Below are 22,489 nucleotides of genomic sequence, written 5' to 3'. Positions count from 1 at the left end.
ATATATATATATATATATATATATATATAGATAGATAGATAGATAGATAGATAGATAGATAGATAGATAGATATACATATATACAGTATATATATATATATATATATATATATATATATATATATATATATATATATATATATACTATATATATAAAATATTAAAAAAACTTATGTGACAATGGGGTTGAAATACTTAATATGAATTTTCATGTGTACGAAAAGGGCAATTATAAGTAAGGGTTTGTTGAGGACCAAATATAAATATAGAAGGCTGCTCTAAGAACTACAAACCTTTTTTAAGCCTGGGTCATTCAGATGGAACCTTCTCTTGAACTGTGGCAGTACGGGTTAGTCGCAACGGAGGGGCGTGGCGTCATGAATGGTATAACTGGCAGATGCATACCCGCATGGTGTTCATGTACCTCTCCCATGTTGATTGCAGGGAATGATTACTGCAATTAGTAAAAACAACTGAAATACAAAGATACTTCATAACGAATAAAAAAGATGGAATGAACAACATGAATAGGGTTGTTATTCCATTTTTCTCCTCATCATAAAACAAATTTTCTGTTTATAGAAAATATACAAAACTATTCATTATAAGGTCCACTAAATATAACGCCTCTTGTCAAAATACATATTAATATAAATACCCATATTTCTGCACAACTTGACATATTTTATTATATTTCTATAAGAAAGATGCCTAACTACATTATATTCCATAAGCTTATTATTTTAAATGTAACAATATAATGGGCAATTTTTCACAATTCTCATGTTCTGATATAAATAAGAATAAAAACAAGGTGACTTTTTTAGTACAAAGGTATTCATGCATATCTTATTTTGTACTAACATAGATTCATCTCATGCATATCAAAATCTTTGATGGTATGTGTATGAATATACATACATACATATATATATATATATATATATATATATATATATATATATATATATATATATATATATATATATATATATATATATATATATATATATATATACAGTACTGTATATATATACTTATATATATTTACATATAGATATATGGATATATATATATATATATATATATATATATATATATATATATATATATATATATATATATATATATATATATATATATATATATATATATGAATATAAACATATATATATATATATATATATATATATATATATATATATATATATATATATATATATATATATATATATATATATATATTTTTGGGCTCAAGCCATGGCGTCCTGATGGAAGGATCCTTTTTGGTAGCTTCCTTGGGTAATCACTACTAGGATTTTCCCAGAGAATTAAACCACAGGTTATCACAGAATTCTAACTTCTGGAGCGAGTATCCTAAAGGTTTCCCCTTAAGACATCGTGTAACAACAGGGGACACGCATGTATAGACGTGCCACATAGCTATCTGCACCCCATATAGAGTTAACGCTTCAATATGGCGGACAGGGAGTGGCTGGGAGCTGAGCCGCAGCCGATCTAGATGTGGCGATATCGGTACTCGCGATGTAAACAGACGGACGCCATTGCTTTTGATGACGTCACGTCCGTCCTCATTCCTTTGCTAGTAGCTCGCTCGATTGGACGTATTTTTCCCTTTGTGCGACTTTATCTACTTGCATCCTCGCTATGTCTCAACCGTCAGCTTCACCTTCTTCTGGAAAGTTGAGTACAAAGGTTAAAGTATTGTTTAAATAAGCTCTGGCCTTAAAGTAAATCTTACTTTTCGAGATATTTGCATAATTGTGGCAGAGCTTTGCCAGACCGGTCAGCGCCATTTTATGACGCTGCTGTTGCTTGCATGCCTTATTTAGTTAGCCGCAACAGCCTTACCGGTATATAAATTACTAATCAGCGCTATTAGTTATTTAGTCTTCATAGCTAGGAACTTTATATCGTGTTTTTGACGCATTAGTTAGGGTCTTCGCTGACCCCATACCAGTAGGCTTTGATTAGCCCCTAGGCCAGTGAGCCTATACCAGTGTTAATGCATGATATTCCAGTGATCCTAGTGTTAGTTATGAAGATTTTGGCATTATTTTACAATACCATTGACATTGATGCAAGTGTTTTTCGCCTTCAGGGACCATATAGGGGGTAGGTTATCTTGAGTGCCTTGCTAACCTAACCTTATGATAGGACCCCTATATGCTCTCTTCATCCCTAGCCCTAGGGCTTCCCTCTGGTAATCTTGTATCCTATTACATGTGATAGGACAAGACTCCTCAGAGTACTGTATCGCCTCCCCACCTAAGGGAATGACCCCTCCCTTAGTGTTGCGGACCTTAAAGGTAGGATCACCTCCTTTAAGCTGAATCGGTCCTTGACCTTTTCCTTGCGATACGTCTTCTCCCTTCCTTGATTAGGGTCTAACAACCCTAATCCAGGTTAGGTTGGGAGGGCTGGTTTATGTACCTTGCTGAAATATACGCGTGCACCGTTTTTTAGTTGGTCCACCTACTATAGGTTAGGGTGAGCATCTCCCTTCCTAGGTGGCCGCTCTGGTACATAACCCATCCTTTCTTATAAGAAGACCCTTTCCCCCCCCAACCTATCTCTTGCCTAGCCTAACCTACCAGTAGGTTAGGCTTCATATGTCCCCTGTCCTACACTCCACCCTAGGCTGGAGTGCTGGACCCCGTGGTGCTCCCAGTGTTGTCCGCTCTGATACATAGTCCCTCCATAGTGCTATGGAGTCGGTTATCATTTGGTCGACATGAAGAGTCTCCACCCCTTCTTTGGGTACACCCTGTCCTCTCTTGGACTGCCTTAGCCCCGGCCATTGCGGCTCCTGCTTAGGATGATAGATTCACCTCTATCATGGTGGTACCTTTTCCAGAGGTGTCTTGACTAGGCTAGGACAGCCTTGCCATCCCACCTCCATCTTTGGTGCTTGTCCCTTGCCGCCTCTACCCCGGCTTTACCGCCACTACGGGTGACTTCCTTATCCTTGCCGCCTTCCCCCGAGTGCCGGGGGATCGCCGCCGGCCGCCGGCTTACCGCCGTGGCCTCTCCATTCCCTCATAGCCTCGGCACACTGCCGACCCCTCCCGGAGTGCCGGCACTAGCTGCCGGCCCCCGGCCCCGGCTATGCTCCTTTATCCTTACCCCTGTCACCCTCCGACTGCCTCCGGCTGCCGGAACCGCCGCTCCTTGCCGGCGGCCGCCGCTACCGGCTGCCGCCACCCTGGCTTCTTTTGACCATAGAATGATCATTCTTGAATGCCAGAAACTCTGCTCGAGCAGCTTCCGGCGTGCCGGGGGTATGCCGGACCAGTCCGGAGGCGGCAAGATGCCTTGCACCCCTTCTCTCAGCTATCTTTACTAGCGATAGCTCCTAAAAACCGCACCTAGACGGCTTGTTAACGCAGACAAATTGGTACGGAATCGTACATTTTGTTCAGTTTTCACTCTGTCTTCTTGCGTGTTTCATCTTTCCAGCACGCTACGTGTAATTGGCACGTCTGGTTGCCGGAACCTTACTAGGATCTCATGATCCCCAGACTTTCTTGATAAGATTTCAAGCCTAGTCTATAATATGGTAATTCTAAATGGAATTCCCATTATCAAGACACCTTCCATGGAGGCCTACGGCCACCTGGGACTGTCTGATGCTACGGCAACCAGCCGGGCGGGTTACAAGAGGCATGCGTCTGTCTCCTTTCACCCACCCTTCTGTGCATCACAATTAACTTATGTTAATATTAACTTGTTAATAATTAACTTTATATACGAGCCATATTATGACTCTACAATACTCATCGTCTCTTTCTTTTACAGGAGGAGTACGTCAAGTGTGACCACGACTTCTGCGCGGTCCGTCGGCCACACTTCTATGGACACACGGCGTGTAGGACACACGCCCCTTGTGCTCACAAGAGAGGGGATCTCAAGTACTGGGGCCCCACCACCTGTTCGGTCTGCCAAGAATGCCTACAGAAAGCATTCTATGACCCTCCCTCAGCGGAGATTCGGGACACTGCTCGGGACAACCTACGCAAGTGGGTACGTGGCTTTCAAAAGAACGCCACTGGACCATACCTAGCCACAGAAGAAATGAGGTCTTTGCTGTTCCCAAAGGCCTCACCAGACTCAGTGGTCCCAGTTGAACAGATCCCGTCGTCCAGATCACAGTGGAACCTGATACTGTCATGGCTCAGTCCATGAGTGATTGTCACCTGGATTCAGAACATGATGAACACATGTCAGAGATCTCGGAGGACACCGAGAAAACCCTTATGGCCCAGGGTGAAGGGGAGGATGATGAAGAAGAGGACCGGGTAGTATATACCGAGTCCGATAAGGAGGATGCCCCTCCCTCCCTCCCCCCTCCTACTCCTACACCGACGGAAGTGTCTCTCCCGTCTACGTCCTCCACCACGACTCCTCTACCTACGGCACAGGATATGATTCGGCTCATTGAATCCGTGATGGAGCAGAAGCTCCAAGAAACTCACAAGATCATTCGGTCGATGGGAGGTTCCAAGGAATCTCTCAAAATCTCCATCAAGGACCTCCCCGCATGCTCGAGCGACAATCCGTGGCGGTTCGCCGAGCATATGGTCATCGCTGATGACAAGATCTTCGTCAGCGATAAGATCGGTTCCATACCCCTGGAAGAAGTGGAGTTCTTCCCCCGCTTTGAGGCGTATCCGGACTGTTACGTCCGTCTACGTTCAGAACCATCCTCAAAGGAAGAGACCGAACCGAAGGAGAAAATAGTGTTCGATCTCTCGAAGGCCCAGGCTATGCTTGCCAAAGCGCTTAAGAGCAGAGGCTTTACCTGCTCTGGACTTCCGGCTCTGAGCAAGAAGTACCCCACCTACGTTGCGCCCGATGAAGTGATGCTACCCTTCACGGAAAAGGCCTTCGCTGCCTGCCTTAAGGCTGTAGAAGAAGGGAAATCCTGCCCTGCATTGGAGGAATGCAGACCTTTCTCCGCAGCCACCCCGCCCGACACCAAACACTGGAAGGATGTGCAACACACCTTCGTGGTGGGCAAACTAGATCCTGACGTTGCTGGACGTCAGTTTAATGAGGACCTCCCCAAGCTAAACGAACACCTCCTTCGTAGGGAACAGGAAACGAAGGAGAGGCTGGCAGCATCTCTCACTCTCCAGGTCCAGATGGACGTAATGGCTGGTGACACCAGAGTCCCTGACCATTACATGGTCCTTGCCAAATCTCACATGGCAACCTTAGTCAAGGATCTGTACCATTTCATGCGAGCTCGTAGAGCCTGCAGAGAATTCGTGTTCTCCAGTGCCACTGTCAGACACGAACCCCGGAAACTAATTGCCTCCAACATCTGGGGCAAGTACCTCTTCCCGTCTGATCTAGTGAAAGAGATCACAGACAAGGCCGCATCTGAGAACAGGAACCTTCTCAACAAATGGGGCATGTCTAGGAAGAGAAAGCCCTCTCAGGATGACGGTCCTCAGCCTAAGAGGAAGCAGTCGAAGCATAGACCCCAGCAACGTCAGCACAGACGTCAGTTTCCGGCACCCGCTACTCCCCAAGTGGCCGCTCAGCCACCACAGACCTTTCAGTTGGTCCCACAGCCGGTTTTGCCCTCATCACCGGCCTTCAACCCCACCTTCGAGCAGCACTCCACTACCTTTCGTCCCAAGGGTAGAAGCTCAGGCAGGGGTTCCGGCAGAGATTCCTCTCGCCGGCCCTCCAGAGGCAGAGGAGGACAGGGAGCTAGCGGCCGAGGCAGCAAGTCCTCGGGACCACAGAAGCAATGAAGTGCTTCCGGTGGGAGGAAGACTCCGCCACTTCCAGGATCGCTGGACCTTCGACTCCTGGGCACACAGCATCATCAAGAAAGGTCTGGGCTGGAGCTGGGCGCAACCACCCCCAACCTTCCAGCAATTCTTCCAACGTTCAACCCCCCTCTTGGAAGAATATGTGCTAGACCTCTTGAACAAGAAGGTGATAAGAAGGGTGAAGTCCACAAGGTTCCAAGGGAGACTGTTTTGTGTTCCCAAGAAAGACTCAGACAGACTCAGAGTCATTCTGGACTTATCCCCCCTCAACGTATTCATATCGAACGACAAGTTCAAGATGCTGACTCTTCAACAGATCAGAACCCTCCTGCCTCGAGGGTCTTTCACGGTCTCGATAGACCTGGCGGACGCATACTGGCACATACCAATGAACCATCACGCTTCCTCCTACCTAGGATTCCGACTCCAACGGAAAAGCTATGCCTTCCGGGCCATGCCCTTCTGACTCAACGTGGCCCCTCGGATATTCACAAAGCTAGCGGACGCAGTAGTACAACAGCTCCGCATCCGAAACGTCCAGGTGATGGCCTACCTCGACGACTGGCTAGTGTGGGCGCCCTCCCCCGAGGATTGTATAGAATCCTGCAGAAAAGTTACCCAGTTTCTCGAACACCTGGGATTCCAGATAAACGCGAAAAAGTCTCGCCTATCTCCAGCTCAGAAGTTCCAATGGTTAGGCATCCACTGGAATCTTCAGTCACACCGCCTTTCCATTCCAGCAAAGAAAAGGAAGGAAATAGCAGGGTCCGTCAAGCGACTGTTAAAATCCAAACGGATCTCGAGACGCCAGCAGGAACAAGTTCTAGGCTCTCTACAGTTCGCCTCGATCACAAACCCAGTGCTTCGCGCACAGCTAAAGGATGCAGCGGGAGTCTGGAGACGTTCCGCATCCGTCGCTCGAAGAGACCTCAAGAGACGGCTCCCAAGCAGACTTCGACTTCTTCTAAAGCCGTGGTCAGAAGCGAGGGCCCTAAAAAGGTCCCTTCCTCTCCAACACCCACCTCCATCTCTCAACATCCATACGGACGCTTCATTGGAGGGTTGGGGAGGTCACTCCCACCAACAACAGGCTCAAGGCACTTGGTCTCCCCTATTCAAGACGTTTCACATCAACATCTTGGAGGCCATGGCGGTTCTTCTGACGCTGAAGAAACTCTCCCCGCCCCCGTCGATACACATTCGCCTGACCCTGGACAGCTCTGTGGTAGTGCGTTGTCTCAATCGCCAGGGCTCAAGATCGCCCAAGATAAATCAGGTGCTCCTGACAATCTTCCGTCTGGCAGAAAGGAAGAAATGGCACCTGTCTGCAGTTCACCTACAAGGATTCCGCAACGTGACAGCGGATGCTCTATCTCGGACAAACCCGATAGAGTCGGAATGGTCTCTAGACGCAAGATCATTCTCCTTCATCTCTCACAGAGTCCCAGAACTCCAGATCGACCTCTTCGCAACGAGCGACAACCATCAACTTCCTCGATATGTAGCCCCGTACGAGGACCCCAAAGCGGAAGCGGTGGACGCCATGACCTTGGATTGGAACAGATGGGCCAAGATTTACCTGTTCCCTCCCACCAATCTTCTGCTGAAAGTCCTCTCCAAATTGAGAACCTTCAAAGGGACAGCAGCTCTAGTGGCTCCCAAGTGGCCCCGCAGCAACTGGTACCCCTTGATCCTGGAGATGCAGCCAACGCTGATCCCCCTCCCGGACCCAGTTCTCTCCCAGCAAATACAGAAGTCGACTGTCTTCGCTTCATCATCGAAAATCAAGGACCTTCATCTCATGATTTTCTCACCCTAGCCGCTAAGAAAAGGTTTGGGATTTCGAAGAAGAGTCTAGACTTCCTCGAGGAATACAAGACCGAATCCATGAGAAGGCAATACGAATCGTCTTGGAGGAAATGGGTCTCCTTCGTCAAGGCAAAGAACCCCTCGAAAATCACCATAGATTTTTGCATGTCCTTCTTCATTCACCTTCATGGACAAGGCTTGGCAGCCAACACGATTTCTACTTGCAAATCGGCCTTGACCAGACCTTTGTCATACGCCTTCCAAATAGATCTGTCTAGTGACATCTTCAACAAACTACCGAAGGCCTGTGCCCGTTTACGACCGGCACCCCCTCCGAGACCAATCACTTGGTCTCTAGACAAAGTTCTCCACTTCGCCTCCAACTTGGACAATGATTCATGCCCTCTTAAGGACCTGACTCAGAAAGTTATATTTCTCTTCGCTCTAGCTTCGGGAGCCCGAGTCAGCGAAATAGTGGCACTATCTAGAGAAGAGGGACATATCGTTTTCAATGATTCAGGAGACCTCTCCCTCTTCCCTGATCCGACGTTTCTCGCAAAGAACGAATTACCTACCAAACGATGGGGCCCGTGGAGGATATGCCCCTGAAGGAAGATGCCTCTCTATGTCCAGTAGAGAGCCTTAAGGTCTATCTTCATAGAACTTCAAACTTTGGTGGAGGCCAACTCTTCAAAGGAGAAACATCGGGCAGCAACCTGTCACTAAAACAATTGAGAGCAAAAATCACCTACTTCATTCGCAGAGCGGATCCAGACAGTACACCCGCTGGTCATGATCCTAGGAAAGTCGCTTCGTCTCTGAATTTCTTTCAGAGTATGGATTTCGAAAGCCTCAAGAACTATACAGGCTGGAAATCCTCGCGTGTTTTCTTTAAACATTATGCGAAACAAGTGCACGAAGTGAAACATTTTGTGGTAGCCGCAGGTAGTGTTATGAAACCTGCTCTGAACTCTGCTTAGAACAGTGAGTTATTAGGGACTCTAACTCGTCGGGTGCCTATGTTGACCCTCAAGTGATACGTAGTGAAGCAGAAACCACCTTGTGTTTTCTTTAACTGTTCTTACCTCAGGTGAAATGTCATAGTAGATTACCACATGAGTGCTACATGCCACGTGCATGACGTGTGTTACATAAAGACTAACGTTCCGTAGAACGAGTGCCTACTAATACTTGATTCTTCCCTTTCAGACTCAAGAGCACGCCTTTATGACTATGTACATTTTTATCAATGTAAATGTTTTTTACTATTTATTGCATGACATGTATTGATTTACCTGCAATTATATAATAAAATGTCTATTTTATTACTTGTGCGTCTCCCTTGCTCCTTTCTTACTATGAAATATACTAATTGTCATAGTTTTATTACCCTTTATTCTTGGTTAAGGAAAATGCCAGGATTTACTCCGGGGATTTATTTATATAGAGCAAGTAAGTTTCCTTAGCGAATACTTACTCAATTATGAAGATGAGTCAACTCCATACACGAAGTGCTCAACCACCACTTCTTCAAGTTTGTTTCGACGCGAATACCAAATCGCTCTGACTTATCTTATGGATCTCATTGTTCCTTCAGCCTATATGAATAGCCTTCCCATGACCACTTTGATCTTAGCATAGCCCGTGGGGACTTCCATGCCAGGGGGGCAGGAAGGCAACTGCCTCACGGTAGCTCTAGTATAGACCACTATGCTTTCGGCTCAATGTTTTAGCACTCACTTATAAAGGGAAAAAGTCTACCACGATACACTAATTCTCTGGTACTCTTCCATCAGGACGCCATGGCTTGAGCCCAAAAAACGGATTTTGAGCGAAGCGAAAAATCTATTTTTGGGTGAGATAGCCATGGCGTCCTGATGGACCCACCCTGTCTGTTATCAGGTCCCGCCCTGCGCCGCTGTATCATGGTGATGAGCGAGCTCCAGACTTTCGGAATGAGGACGGACGTGACGTCATCAAAAGCAATGGCGTCCGTCTGTTTACATCGCGAGTACCGATATCGCCACATCTAGATCGGCTGCGGCTCAGCTCCCAGCCACTCCCTGTCCGCCATATTGAAGCGTTAACTCTATATGGGGTGCAGATAGCTATGTGGCACGTCTATACATGCGTGTCCCCTGTTGTTACACGATGTCTTAAGGGGAAACCTTTAGGATACTCGCTCCAGAAGTTAGAATTCTGTGATAACCTGTGGTTTAATTCTCTGGGAAAATCCTAGTAGCGATTACCCAAGGAAGCTACCAAAAAGGATCCTTCCATCAGGACGCCATGGCTATCTCACCCAAAAATAGATTTTTCGCTTCGCTCAAAATCCGTTATATATATATATATATATATATATATATATATATATATATATATATATATATATATATATATATATATATATATATATATATATATATATATATATATATATATATATATATATATATATATATATATATATATTAATATAGATATATGGATATATATATATATATATATATATATATATATATATATATATATATATATATATATATATATATATATATATATATATATATATATATATATATATATATATATATATATATATAATATATATATATGTATATATATATATATATATATATATATATATATATATATATATATATACATATATATATATATATATATATATATATACATATATATATATATATATATATATATATATATATATATATATATATATATATATATATATATATATATATATATATATATATATATATATATATATATATATATATATATATATATATACATATATATATATATATATATATATATATATATATATATACATATATATATATATATATATATATATATATATATATATATATATATATATATATATATATATATATATATATATATATATATATATATATATATATATATATATATATATATACACAAAGGTCATTCAGTCTCATGAATGCCTTAATGTGAAAAACATAATTGACTATCTTAATTAATCATGTTAATTTGCAAGGTAAAAGACGAAATGAGCAATTTATACTGTCTTCTGCCCTGTATTGTTTCATTATTGCCTAAACCCCCTTCTTAATTTTTATTACCCTATTTACTGGTCTTTGTTCTCCTACTTACTTGTATTTAAAAGTAAAACATGGGAATGAAGAAAAAAGGTCTGTCACTTATAAATGGCTGACGTGTTTAATAGACAAGAGAAAAGCACTATCAACTCTGAGAATAAACCTACAGATACACAGGCCTTATACAATTAGCTGCCTCACTTTTTGTGTGGTCTGGTTACTTAGCTAAGAGTAATAGTTTGCTAGAAAGATAATATATATATATATATATATATATATATATATATATATATATATATATATATATATATATATATATATATATATATATATATATATAATATATATATATAATATATATATATATATATATATATATATATATATATATATATATATATATATATATATATATATATATATATAAACATTCTCTTATCATTACAGTGGGAGTGTTGCTGTTTTTAATGTCAGCGTAGTGTGGCGTTCTCGAGGGCGGAGAAACATTCTCTTACAGTCTCTTCCCCTTTGACACCAGACAACCAATAGGCTGGTGGCCTCACCTGGTCCTCCGAGTGCAGCAATTCTGCCTCCGCCTTAGGGGAGTTGCCCTATGTGAATACTCTTCTGTTTGGATGTCGATGTTGCTTACTCCCTGCTAGTTCCCATCGTTGGAGGGAAGACCGCTTGCAGCCTACCCAGAGGTCAACTTCAGCCTTGCTCCTCTTTGCTAGGGATGCCGCTCTCCCTCGTTACGTGGGCAGCGGCATATCCTGTGCCTCTCGGAAACACCTTTCCCGCCTGCGGCTTAGGCTGTTCTCGCAAGTGATTCTTCTTCAGCTAATTAAATTTATATTTGAATAAAAATGTTATTCTGACTTTCCTACTGCACTATTGATGCCCCTCTCCTTCATTCAGCGGTGACAGCTGGCAAAGGGAGTGCTTAGACTTTAGCTTGTTCCTGTGCCTCTAAGGGGAAGCCTTTCCCGTCCGCGGGTTAGGTTGTCCTCCCGAGAGCTTTTTTTTTTTCTGTGCTAGCAGCCAATGTAAGTTTTGCAAAGTTGGATGATCCAGCAAGTCTCCACCTTCTTCACCTGCACCTGTGGCAGTACCGGACCACCGGAGCAGTGGCTGTTTAGAACTCGTTTGAGTTCTTCATGTAACCCCTTCTGGGGGAACCTAGAAACAAGTTTTGGCTTCGTTTCTCAAACAACACTTTATGTCAACCTTCAATTTGAGCTAGAGCTTGCTGAGGGGAAGCAAAGAGTGCTGTCTGGAGATTCGCCTCCAAGTGTTGGAATTTTCTCTTCCGAGGGAAAGTCCCTCCACCAACCATTTCGGCAATCTTCCTACTTGCGGGGAGAATTGTTGACAGCGGCAGCAGATGTTGGTTGCATTTTTCTGTCCGAGGGAGAGAGTTCATTCACCTGTTCAGTCTCCCCTTCAGGGAATTCCTCCAGCGGAAATTGAATTCATCTATTCCTGTCCGTCGTTCTTTGGGTAACCCCTTGGGGGGGACCCAGAAAACAAGCTTTGGCTTTGTTCTCAGATAACACTCGATGTCAACCTTCAATTTAAGCTAGAGCTCATTGAGGGGCAGCTGAGAGTGCTGACCAGGGGTTTGCCTCCAGGTATTAGAACTTTCCCCTCTGAGGGAGAATCCCTCCACCAGCTTCTGATCGGCAATCTTCCTCCTTGCAGGGGAATTGCTGACATGGGCAGCAGATGTTCATCGCCTTTCCTGTCCGCGGGAGAGTATTCCTTCACCTGTTCGGTCTCCTCTTCATGGAATTCCTCCAGCAGAAATTGAAATCCTCCATTCCCCGCTTTTTCCTCTTCGGGAGCAGGCCTCGTCGCCCAGCACTCGTCTCGTCTAGATTCATCTTTCCAGCAAGTCTTGTCTCCCCAGCACACTCGTCTCACCCTGCAGACTCGTTACACCCAGCCAACTCTTCTCGCCAACAGACTCGCCTCTTCCAGCCCTGCTGTAGCTACACCGTCACCTGACGATTGCCTACGATCATCCTTCAACTCGTGACCGCTGATGTTAGTCGTTCGCCAGCTCAAGATAGTCACTCGCCAGCTGGTGATCGCCACTCGCCAGCTCGTGATCGCCACTCGCCAGCTTGAGATCATCACTCGCCAGCTCGTGATCATCACTCGCCAGCTAGTGAAACTCACTCTCCACACTGTTCACCAGCTCATCGTTCGGCAGTTTATGATCGTCACTCGCCATTCGCCGGCTCACCGTTTACCAGGTAGTCATTCGCCAACTCACCGTTTGCCAGTTTGCCAGCTCACTGTTCGCCAGCTTGCCGTTCTCAGCTCACCGTTCGCCAGGCCGCCGTTTGCCAACTCTCCGATTGATAGCTCGCCGATTGCCAGCTCGCCGTTCACCAGCACACCGTTTGCCAGCTTGCCATTCGCAAGCTCGCTGTTCGCCAGCGCATGATTGTCACTCGCCTGCTCAGGATCGCCACCAGTCAGCTCTCTTCTAGGTTGCTGTTTGTATCAGCAACCGCTTCCAGTACCTTATGGCTTTCCTCTAGCTACTTTTCCTTCCAAGGTAAAGTTACTCTTCGTGACGATCTATTCTGGCTGAGACCTTCGCTTCAAGCAAGCATACTGTTCTTCCCTGTGTGACTCTCCAGCTTCTCTAGTCATCGGAGAGTATCCTCATCTAGATGACATAGAACGTCTTTCCCTCGTCTCTTCGGGTTGCACTACTTCTGTAGCTCTTCCAACATGCAGTAGAAGGAGTTTAGCACACATTTCCTTCATGGAGCATCTCAGGTTTTAACAAGGGTTTTACCCTAGTGTCAATCACTGGTTCTACAGGATCTGCCTCGTTCTACGAAGACTTTAGGACAACTGGCTGATCCTAACAGCCTCAATGGCTTACCAAAACTTCTCCTTGAATTTACCACAATCTGAGGATTGGCGTAAATCTCAAGAGATATCCCGACTTCCTTATCGGAGATAGGTATCCTTAGAAAAGTTCATTGTCATCAACCTGGAGAAGTTTTCCATAAAACGATGGGGTCCAAGGCGGAGGATGGCCATAGCTCTTCCTTCTTCAAGATACTCTTTCTACAAGCAGTGGTTACATATCATATGTCACTGTTTTCCCTCTGATTAATCAAGCCCACATTGGTCTCCGTCGAATCCATCCTCAGGGGCAGCCAGATCCCAGGTGTTTCAGCATGAGGGATCTTACTTTCCTCTAGTTCTCTACGAGACCCGGGCAGGAGACGGGGCTGAAAAGAAGGTTGACAGATGAGTCTCATCCGAGGAGTCAACCTCCTTGTTTTCCCTTCCCTGGATTTGAATCTCCCTTCAGAGGCGTCAAAGAAAGGGAGGGCCATGCAGGTACCATCATTTAATCTCCTTAGGATGCAATCTTCTTACTTTCAGGAAGTATCACCTACAGCAGCAACAGATGATTGGTTGTTTTTCCCACCCACAAGAAAGACATCCTTCACCTGTTTGGTCTCCCTTTCGTATGTCTGCTCCCCTTCCAAGGGAGGCTCCCTCCTCCAGCCTCTGTTCAGCCATCTTCCTGTTTGCGGGAAGAATCGTCGACAGCAGCAACAGACCTTGGTCTCTTTTTCCCATCCAGAGTAAAGACTTCCTTCACTGATGGATCTCCCCGTTGGTGATTTCTCCGGGGAGAACTGGACTCATCCATCCCCTTCCATTGCTCTTCGGAGCAAGCAAAGTTATTGGCAGTCTCGTCACGCTATAAGACTCGGCTTGCCCATCAGACTCATCTCTAAAGCAAGACTTGTAACACCTAGCTGACACGTCTACAGCTCCCGACGGAGATCCCAAGAGAACTCGTTCCCCGACAAGATCTATTCTTACAGCCACATGTGAACATCTTTCACAAAGCCGTAGCTTCGTTGCGACTTCACGCCTGGAGACTATCCAGCTCCTGCTCTCTCAGAGAGTCCCCTTTCCCCAATAAGTTAAGAAGAGGATGCCAGGATACCTGTGTAAATTTTTGGCTTTGGTCTTCCAGGCCAAGTGGACTGTCTTCTGTGGTTAGAGTTGTGGAAAGCTTATCTTTCCCTTCAATGCCACTGTTCCAGTAATAGAGGAGTTCCTCATTTACCTTTGGGAGGAAAGCCACCGCTCGTCCTTGAGCCTCGTCTTCAGACTAAAAGGAATTAACCTTACCTTTATGTCGGCGTCGCCTCTCTTCATATGGAGTTTCAAGCCTACCTGCCCTAAGTCGGAAGGAAAACCTCCTCCACGGGGCATGTTCGCTTCCTTCGGCCTCTGAGGGTGCCCCTATGACCCGGGATTCCAAGCAGCAGATCTTCACTTGACCTCGAGGACAGGTCCTCTGCTCGTGTTGGCCTCAACCAAGAGAGTTGGCGTACCCCAGATGCCATCTTCAACGTTTCTCATTCACAGAGATAGGCCAATTAATACTTGACTTTGTTCCCGGAAGATTGGACCCTAGATTCAAGATTTTCGGATTTGGAGTCCTTGATAGCATGGTCTATGATTCAGATCAGTGGCTACTATACCAGGGTTGATAAGTTTAAAGGCTACTCATGAATGGCAGAGGCAAGGGACAGTGACATTACCCTATCAAGCAGGACAATGTCCTAGAGACTGACCATACATCATATGATCAGCGCCCAAGCCCCCTCTCCACCCAAGCTAGGACCAAGGAGGGCCAGGCAATAGCTGCTGATGACTCAGTAGATAGACCTATAGGCTCCCCCAAACTCTCCATCCTTAGCTCACAAAGATGGTGAGATTGCAGTGACCAAAGGGTCTAACGAGTTTGAGCGCGACTCGAACCCCAGTCTGGCGTTCACCAGTAAGGGATGCTACCACATCAAGGAAACTACAGGAGCTCATCCCCGAGTGTCAGCACTCTTCGTAAATCCAAGAAAGGTCTACAAAAGGATCACCAAGAACACGTTCTCGGCTTGAATTTGCAAGGTTACTCACCGAGTATTGAATACGGATCCTTCTCCTCAGAGACCTAGAGCTCAAACTGTAATGTTAGGAGAAGGAGAGTACATTCCCATAGCGTTTATGAAAACTACTCTGTGACGCAGGCCTTATCAGCGGGCGTCTGAAAGCGTCAAATGACCTTCACCGCCCACTTCCTGTAAGACGTGACCTGTGATGGCTACAACATCGATGGTTTATAATACCTAAAGCACCTTGATGGACAAGTAGAAAATGGGGGAGGGCAGAGTAAACATTGGTTAAGTCAGGGATGAATGACAAAGAATGACTGGCTCTTTCTTTCTTTCATCTTCCACCTATGGGATAACAACACAACAGGTACTCTGCAAAGCTGGCCTCCACTGTCTGCAGGTAGAACCATTTCCCTTGTGTAACCTGGTATAGAGAGATATGCAGTAATACCTCTCGATACGAGAGGAGCTGCATACAAATATTTTTATGCTGCGAAACGAGATGCGAAGATATTTACAACTCACATTGCAAAAAATGTTTCACGCTATGAAACGAGGTATAGGACGAGAGTCTGAATTTAAAATTTGCCCGCCGTCAGCAGTAAACTCGCTACGATCCTCCAGTGCTCCCATTGGATGCTAATTATTGCCATACGATCCTGCTCTCCTATTGGCCAGCATCTATTGTACTATCATGCATCTCCGCACTGGCGCTCCTAAGCCATTTTGTTTCAGCAGCGCTATCGTATGCATTAACTTTGTGTTTGTGATTTTGCTTTCGTGACTATTATATTGTGTTGCGATATTAGCCATGGATCCCAAGAAAGTTGCTGATGTGCAGGGAAAAAAGAAGAGGATGCTTTCAATGGAGACGAAGCTTGAGATGATAAAGAAGTACGAGGCTGGCATGTGATTAAGTGTGATTGCTAAGGAATATGGCCGAAATCCGTCTACGATAGGAACCATCCTAAAAGAGAAGGAAGCCATCAAAGCAGCAACACCTTCTAAGGACGTGACTGTTTTTTTCAGCAAGATGAAGTGGAAAGATTGCTGCTTAAATGGATTAAGGACAAGGAAATTGCTGGAGGCACGATTACCCTGACGATAATCTGCCAGAAGGCCAGTGCCATTTTTGGTGATCTCGTGCATGCTCAGGCGGAAGACAACGCAGGAGAAAGGACATAAAAAGAGGCACCCCAAGAGTGCAAGGCTTCTCAAGGGGTAATTTGAAAAATTTAAGAGACGCTCTGGCGTTCATTTGGTGGGGGGGTCATGGAGAGGCTGCCAGTTTGGACACCTAAGTGGCCGAAGCTTTTGTTAAGAAATTTGACGAGTTAACTCTCCAGGAAGGCTACAGTTCACAGCAAGTCTTCAACTACGATGAAACTGGACTTTTCTGGAAGAAAATGCCTCGTCGAATGGACATCACGGTGTATAAAAACAAGCTACCCGGGCACAAGCCTATGAAGGACAGGCTTACCCTTGCCCTCTGTGCAAATGCCAGTGGGGCTTGTAAGGTGAAGCCCCTGCTGGTGTATCACTCTGAGACTCCTCGAACCTTAAAGACTCTCAGAGTGATTAAGGAGAAGCTTCCGGTGATGTGGAAGTCAATGCAAAAGCCTGGGTATGAAGAAACTTGTTTACCAAGTGGGCAAACGTTTGTTTCGGCCCGACTATGAAAAAATATTTGGAAGAAAAGTCCCTCTCCCTGAAATGCCTGCTGGTGTTAGACAATGCCCCTGCTCACCCTCCTGGCCTCAAGAAAGATATCCTAGCGGAGTATTCGTTTGTTAAGGTCCTCTATCTTCCCCCTAACACCACCCCTCTCCTCCAGCCCATGGACCAGCAAGAGATATCAAACTTTAAGAAGATCTACATGAAATATCTTTTCAAGAGATGTTTCGAAATCCTGGACAGCACAAACCTCATCCTTCGTGAATTTTGGAAGGAGATTTTCGATGTTGTGATATACCTCAGATTCAACAATATATCTTGACAGGAGGTTTTGAGGCGCACCTTGAACTCTGCGTGGAGGAAGCTGTGGCCTGATGTCTTCCCTGCATGAGATATCAAAGGTTTCCACGTAGGCCAAGCTGCATACGAAGCCGATGCCAAAAAAGCTGACAACCCTAAACCTGTTGTTTAACCTGAGGTTGTTAGGAAGTCTGGAAGTTGATGAGGACGACATTAATGAACTTATCGAGGAGCACCAAGAGGAATTTACGATGGACAACCTGAAGGAGTTGGAGGCCATGCCACTGAGCAAAGATCAGGAACAATTCTAAAGCAACAAGGAGGATGATGATGATCTACTGACAATGGTAGAATTAAGGAGGGTCTAGCCAGCTACCATAAAATGGTGGCTCTTGTAGAAAAAAAAAAAAAAGACACCCAGAAAAAGTTTTCACAGGTCATCTTCTTGACCAGCTTAATGATGTTTACCTGAGTCACTCCAGTAACATTTTAAGAAGCAGACAGAAGCAAGCTTTCTTGAATAGTTTTTAAAGAGGCCATCAGTAATAGTAGGCCAAGAGGAAGCTGAAAGTGATCAAAAGAAAAAAAAGAAAAGAAAAGGGGCAGTCATGAAAACAATACTTAAATTTAGAAAATACGAAACGTAAAGTGAAAAAAATACAAAAATTAGAAAAAGGCCCCCCCCAAAAATTAATTCAAAGTTTATCGAAAAGTTAAGTGTTAATATTTTTTACCATTTGTTAATGTGTTTCCTAAAATTAAGTGTTAATGTTTTCTGCCATTTATTAATCTGTTTTGTAACGTAAAGTGTTTATGTTTTCTGCCACTTGTTAACGTTTTCTGCCACTTGTTAATGTTTTCTGCCGTATCTCATCCTTCTCTACCGCTCGCCACTTCACTCTCGGATATCACCTCACTCCACAGGTAAGGTTCAACAATTTTGTTACTGTATTTTCCATTCATCATTGCATTGTTGAACTGTCTGCTCTAATGATACATTTAGTTTACAGGTTATTAACGGTTAGGTTATTACTGAATGATCCAAATGGCAGTTCAGTAGTACTCTATTCCATTGAGTTTAGCCTTATATTACAGTAAACATTTAATGTAGTGTTTTTGGAGGGCTTGGAACAAATTAGGCTATCTACATGTAAAAGGTGACTCCCAATATGAAAAAATCATGATAGGAAAGCCACTACAGAACCAATTAATTTTGTATTGTGAGGTATTACTGTACTTGTTCCCATATCCCCTGGCAAGGAGGGATTGGGTAACGTCTATGGTTGATTCTACGATTCCTCTGTTTCTATGATTTCTTAACTAGACTAATCACACTGCTAGTATTGCACATTCACACAGATTGCTTGGGCTGCTAACTGAGCTTTTCACAAATCTTTTAGCGAGGTGTCAGGGTTTCTCCGTTACATATGGAACACGTATGGGAAAATCGTGGGTCAAAGACCAGCGCCAGTTGGTTAGGACTTTCACCCTCTTAAGGAGTGAGTCAATCCCTATAAATAGCGAGGGTTTGTATTAAGTGTTGGAACAAATGACAAATTTGGAAATAATTTGGATTTTTCCTAATGATACAAACCAAAAGCTATTTATTCAAATTGGCCTGCCATCACCTGTCCCTCAAAAATTCCTGCCTGCAATAAAAAGTGATGAAACAACACACGTGTATGTGTGTGGGAAGGGGGTGGCTGACTACCCTCCCGCTAACTAGCAGTAGGGTAGTTTACACCTTGCTAAAAGTCTTATGGCTACCTCCCAGCTTTGTCAAAAGTATAATCCCTATAAATAGCCACAGGTTTGTATCGTTAGGAAAAATAAAAATTACAGTACTTCCAAATTTGTAATTTTTCTGTCTTCTTTTTTCAGCATCTTGCTTAGAGAGTCAAGTTCCAGGGTTTTCGTCTAATGAAAGCTGGGATATGGAGTAGGTTTTGACAACCATGACCAACTGAGACCTCTTGTGACCTCAGGGCCCATGGCTACCGTAATGTTCCCTATTCCAGTGACCTCATTAGCCACAATGACTTCTCTAGGGCCAATGTCTGTACTCCCAGTATCAGTGATAAGGCCTACTGCTCCCTTGGTGACAGTGACTCCCATTGTTGTTATGGTTCCTGTCAGAGGAAAAGAGGAACCCCAACTAGGAGTTTCATTGTTGATGGTCACTAAGACCAAGACTCCTATAAGCGGAAGCCTAGTAATTGGAAGAAGTGCGTATTATACGCTCATATTCATACTCTTCCAGCTCTTTCCCTTCCTCATCTTTTTCTCATTCTGATTCTAGCACTCCTACAATCTCCCCTCTCTTTCAGGAGTGGTTAATGTTTCCCAGCTGGCATCTGATTCTGTAAGGATCGGAACTGCGGCCCAGGAGAATGGCAAGGCAATGCTGGTAGCCAAGCTGATTGTAGGTGCACATCCATATGGAAGCCAGAGCACTTTCTGTTGTCAAGGTTGGAGGAGCTTGATTGCCCTCCCTCACCCTTCCTACTTGAATGGTAGAGCTGGTCCCTTCTCTTTTACTTTGGTAAACTGGATAAAAAAGATGGTACCTCTTGAGGGCATTGTTACATGCTTGAAAGTAGCCAGCTGCTATAGTTCAGTGGGTAACACTGACAGGCCATAGATCCGTGCTTATGAGCACACGCCATGTTCCCAGTCACTTAGGGAGAGGTACAGGATAATGCTCCTGTGTCTGCTTTGATCAAGTGACAGGTCATGGACCTATGCTTATGAGCACAGGGCCATGTTCCCAGTCACTTAGGTACAGGATAATGATTTTATCTCCATTTTGGTTGGGGCCAATGATCATTCTCTCTCCAGTGTTGATCACAGCTGAGCTCAGCCTCTTTAGTCATAGGTCTCCGATTACATTACGGGTTCTGTCCTTGGACCAGACCACTTGTATGCATGGGGGAGAGATAGATCTGAGCAGCCTTCCATGCTCATGGTCCTTGTGAGGGACGAGGGAGCTTGGGGTTCTCTCGACCCAAAGATGCTGGACTTTGGCCTTGTGCAAACAGACTCAAAGAACCCAGAGTTGAGCTCTCCAATGAAGAGTTGGGTCAGGTAGCCACAGGCGCCAGCAACAGGTGGGTCCTTAGTCATTAACCAGGGTTCTGGGCCCCCTTAAGTTTTGAGGCCTTCTCTACAGTTCCCATGATTGAACCTTGCTGGTGTGCTCTTGGACAAAGTGAATGACCAGATCTGCAGATCTACGAATTCGCTTGAATCTATCTAGTCCAGCAAAATCCTGCTGTCTCTCACCTTCCCCTTTCAGGATAGCAGAGTTTATACATGCCAGATTCTTTTACACTATCGAATCTACCCGTTGGCTCTGCAGTGTCTATCCAATCGAGGAGCCTTCCCTTGGAGAGACTCAAAACAAAATTAAAGTTCCTCTCAGCTTTTGAGGCAACAGTCCCTGAGGCTTTAGCCATGGGCACCCCTCTCCAACCTGTCTTGTGAAATGACCAGTGGTCAAGTGTAATGGCATACTTTGTACAGATGATGGAGTTATCAGCCCATGATTCCATAGTGAAGCACAGAAGGCTTGTGCTGACTGCTGGGAAGACAATAACCTTTCTTGCACACCCATGAGCTTACTGTGTTTTAAAGGGGAGGGATGCCATGATGTATCAATTCTCAAAAGAAGTTGGTCCAGAGGCATCTCTTGTGCTGAAAAACTCCTCGGTTCTGGAGTCCATGTCACTCTTTCCAAAGAGTGTTGTCTAGGCAGCGGTGGAAAAGTGAGGACTGCTTCACAAGATTTTCTGATGCACCATGCAATAGCCTTCAAGGGTCCCGGCCCTTCATGACTGACTGCGGCCATGACTTCGGAATCGGCGGTGAGGAAGGTCCCAGCATTTCTAAGCCACAATCATGACCAAGAGCAACTTCTACTCAGAAAGGGCTTGTTCATGTGTAGCCCTTTCAAGGCCCCCAATCAAGTCAGTTCAGGAAGAGAGGCAAAGGGGAGAAGGGAAGCAGAGGGAAAAAAGGAGGCAGAGGGGGACCCTTTCCTGTTGTCATGAGCAAGGTAATGTCTGTTGTTGTACCATTAAGTCAAGCTGGCAGTAACATGGTACCGAGCCTCTGGTATAGTGTCCATCTGGACAGTTACTTGCAACCTATTCAGGACTGATGGCCTCCTATATCTTGCAGCTTTCTTGACCTACCTTTCAATAATATCATAAGCCCTGGCTTTGTTGGGAGAGATGGAAGGAATGTTGGAGAAGAATGCATTCATATGAGATGGATCCTGGTGAAGTTGATTGGGGCATACAGACCAGTCCTCAACCACTCTTGGTTCATGATGCAAATGGTATGGATTGTACTGAATACCATAAAAAAGGAGACTTCATACTTTCGGTGGATCTGAAAGACACGTACTGTCAAGTATCTATCCATCAATCCTCTAGGAAATGGCTCTACTTCTTCCTCAATGGAGGAATGCATCAGTTCAAGACCCTGTTTTTTAGACTATGCACTGCACCGTAGGTGTTTACTCTTGAGTTCATGCCGGTGTCAGCATGAGCCCACTTGCAGGTGATATGTCTCTTGGATAGGTTGATCTTGGCCTCTGCTGACATGCAGTTTCTACATGTTCAAGATTATCTGCTCTCCTATTTCTGTAATCTAAGGATCATGAAAAAGTTTGAAAAGTTGTATCTTCCACTCAAGCAGAGGTTGAAGTATCTGGGTATACTGACAAATACAGCAGAAGTAAGTGTCTTTTTGGCAGATGGTTACATCAGCAAGCGTAGAGGTAGAGCAACTGTTTCTATCCAAAACTATTTCCAGCTTAACTTTGGCAATGTTTTGGTCACCT

The 22,489-nt window shown here is 44.6% G+C and overlaps 1 protein-coding gene across 2 annotated transcripts in view; it reads right to left on the bottom strand.

Annotated features, from left to right (window-relative positions):
- The window catches only part of LOC137645826 (acidic fibroblast growth factor intracellular-binding protein-like), a 165,155-nt gene that overhangs the window by 15,768 nt on the left and 126,898 nt on the right, over nucleotides 1-22,489 (bottom strand). For both annotated transcript variants that reach the window (XM_068378803.1, XM_068378802.1), the window contains exon 7: nucleotides 294-454. In XM_068378803.1, the coding sequence (XP_068234904.1) occupies nucleotides 376-454 (79 nt within the window). In that variant the 3' untranslated portion in view covers nucleotides 294-375. The remainder of the gene's footprint in view (nucleotides 1-293; nucleotides 455-22,489) is intronic.

This window comes from Palaemon carinicauda, chromosome 8 (genome assembly GCF_036898095.1).
Source record: "Palaemon carinicauda isolate YSFRI2023 chromosome 8, ASM3689809v2, whole genome shotgun sequence".
In the NCBI taxonomy this organism is placed as follows: domain Eukaryota; kingdom Metazoa; phylum Arthropoda; class Malacostraca; order Decapoda; family Palaemonidae; genus Palaemon; species Palaemon carinicauda.
Note: the sequence above shows the minus strand (reverse complement) of the source record. Positions and strands in the feature narration are given on the sequence as shown.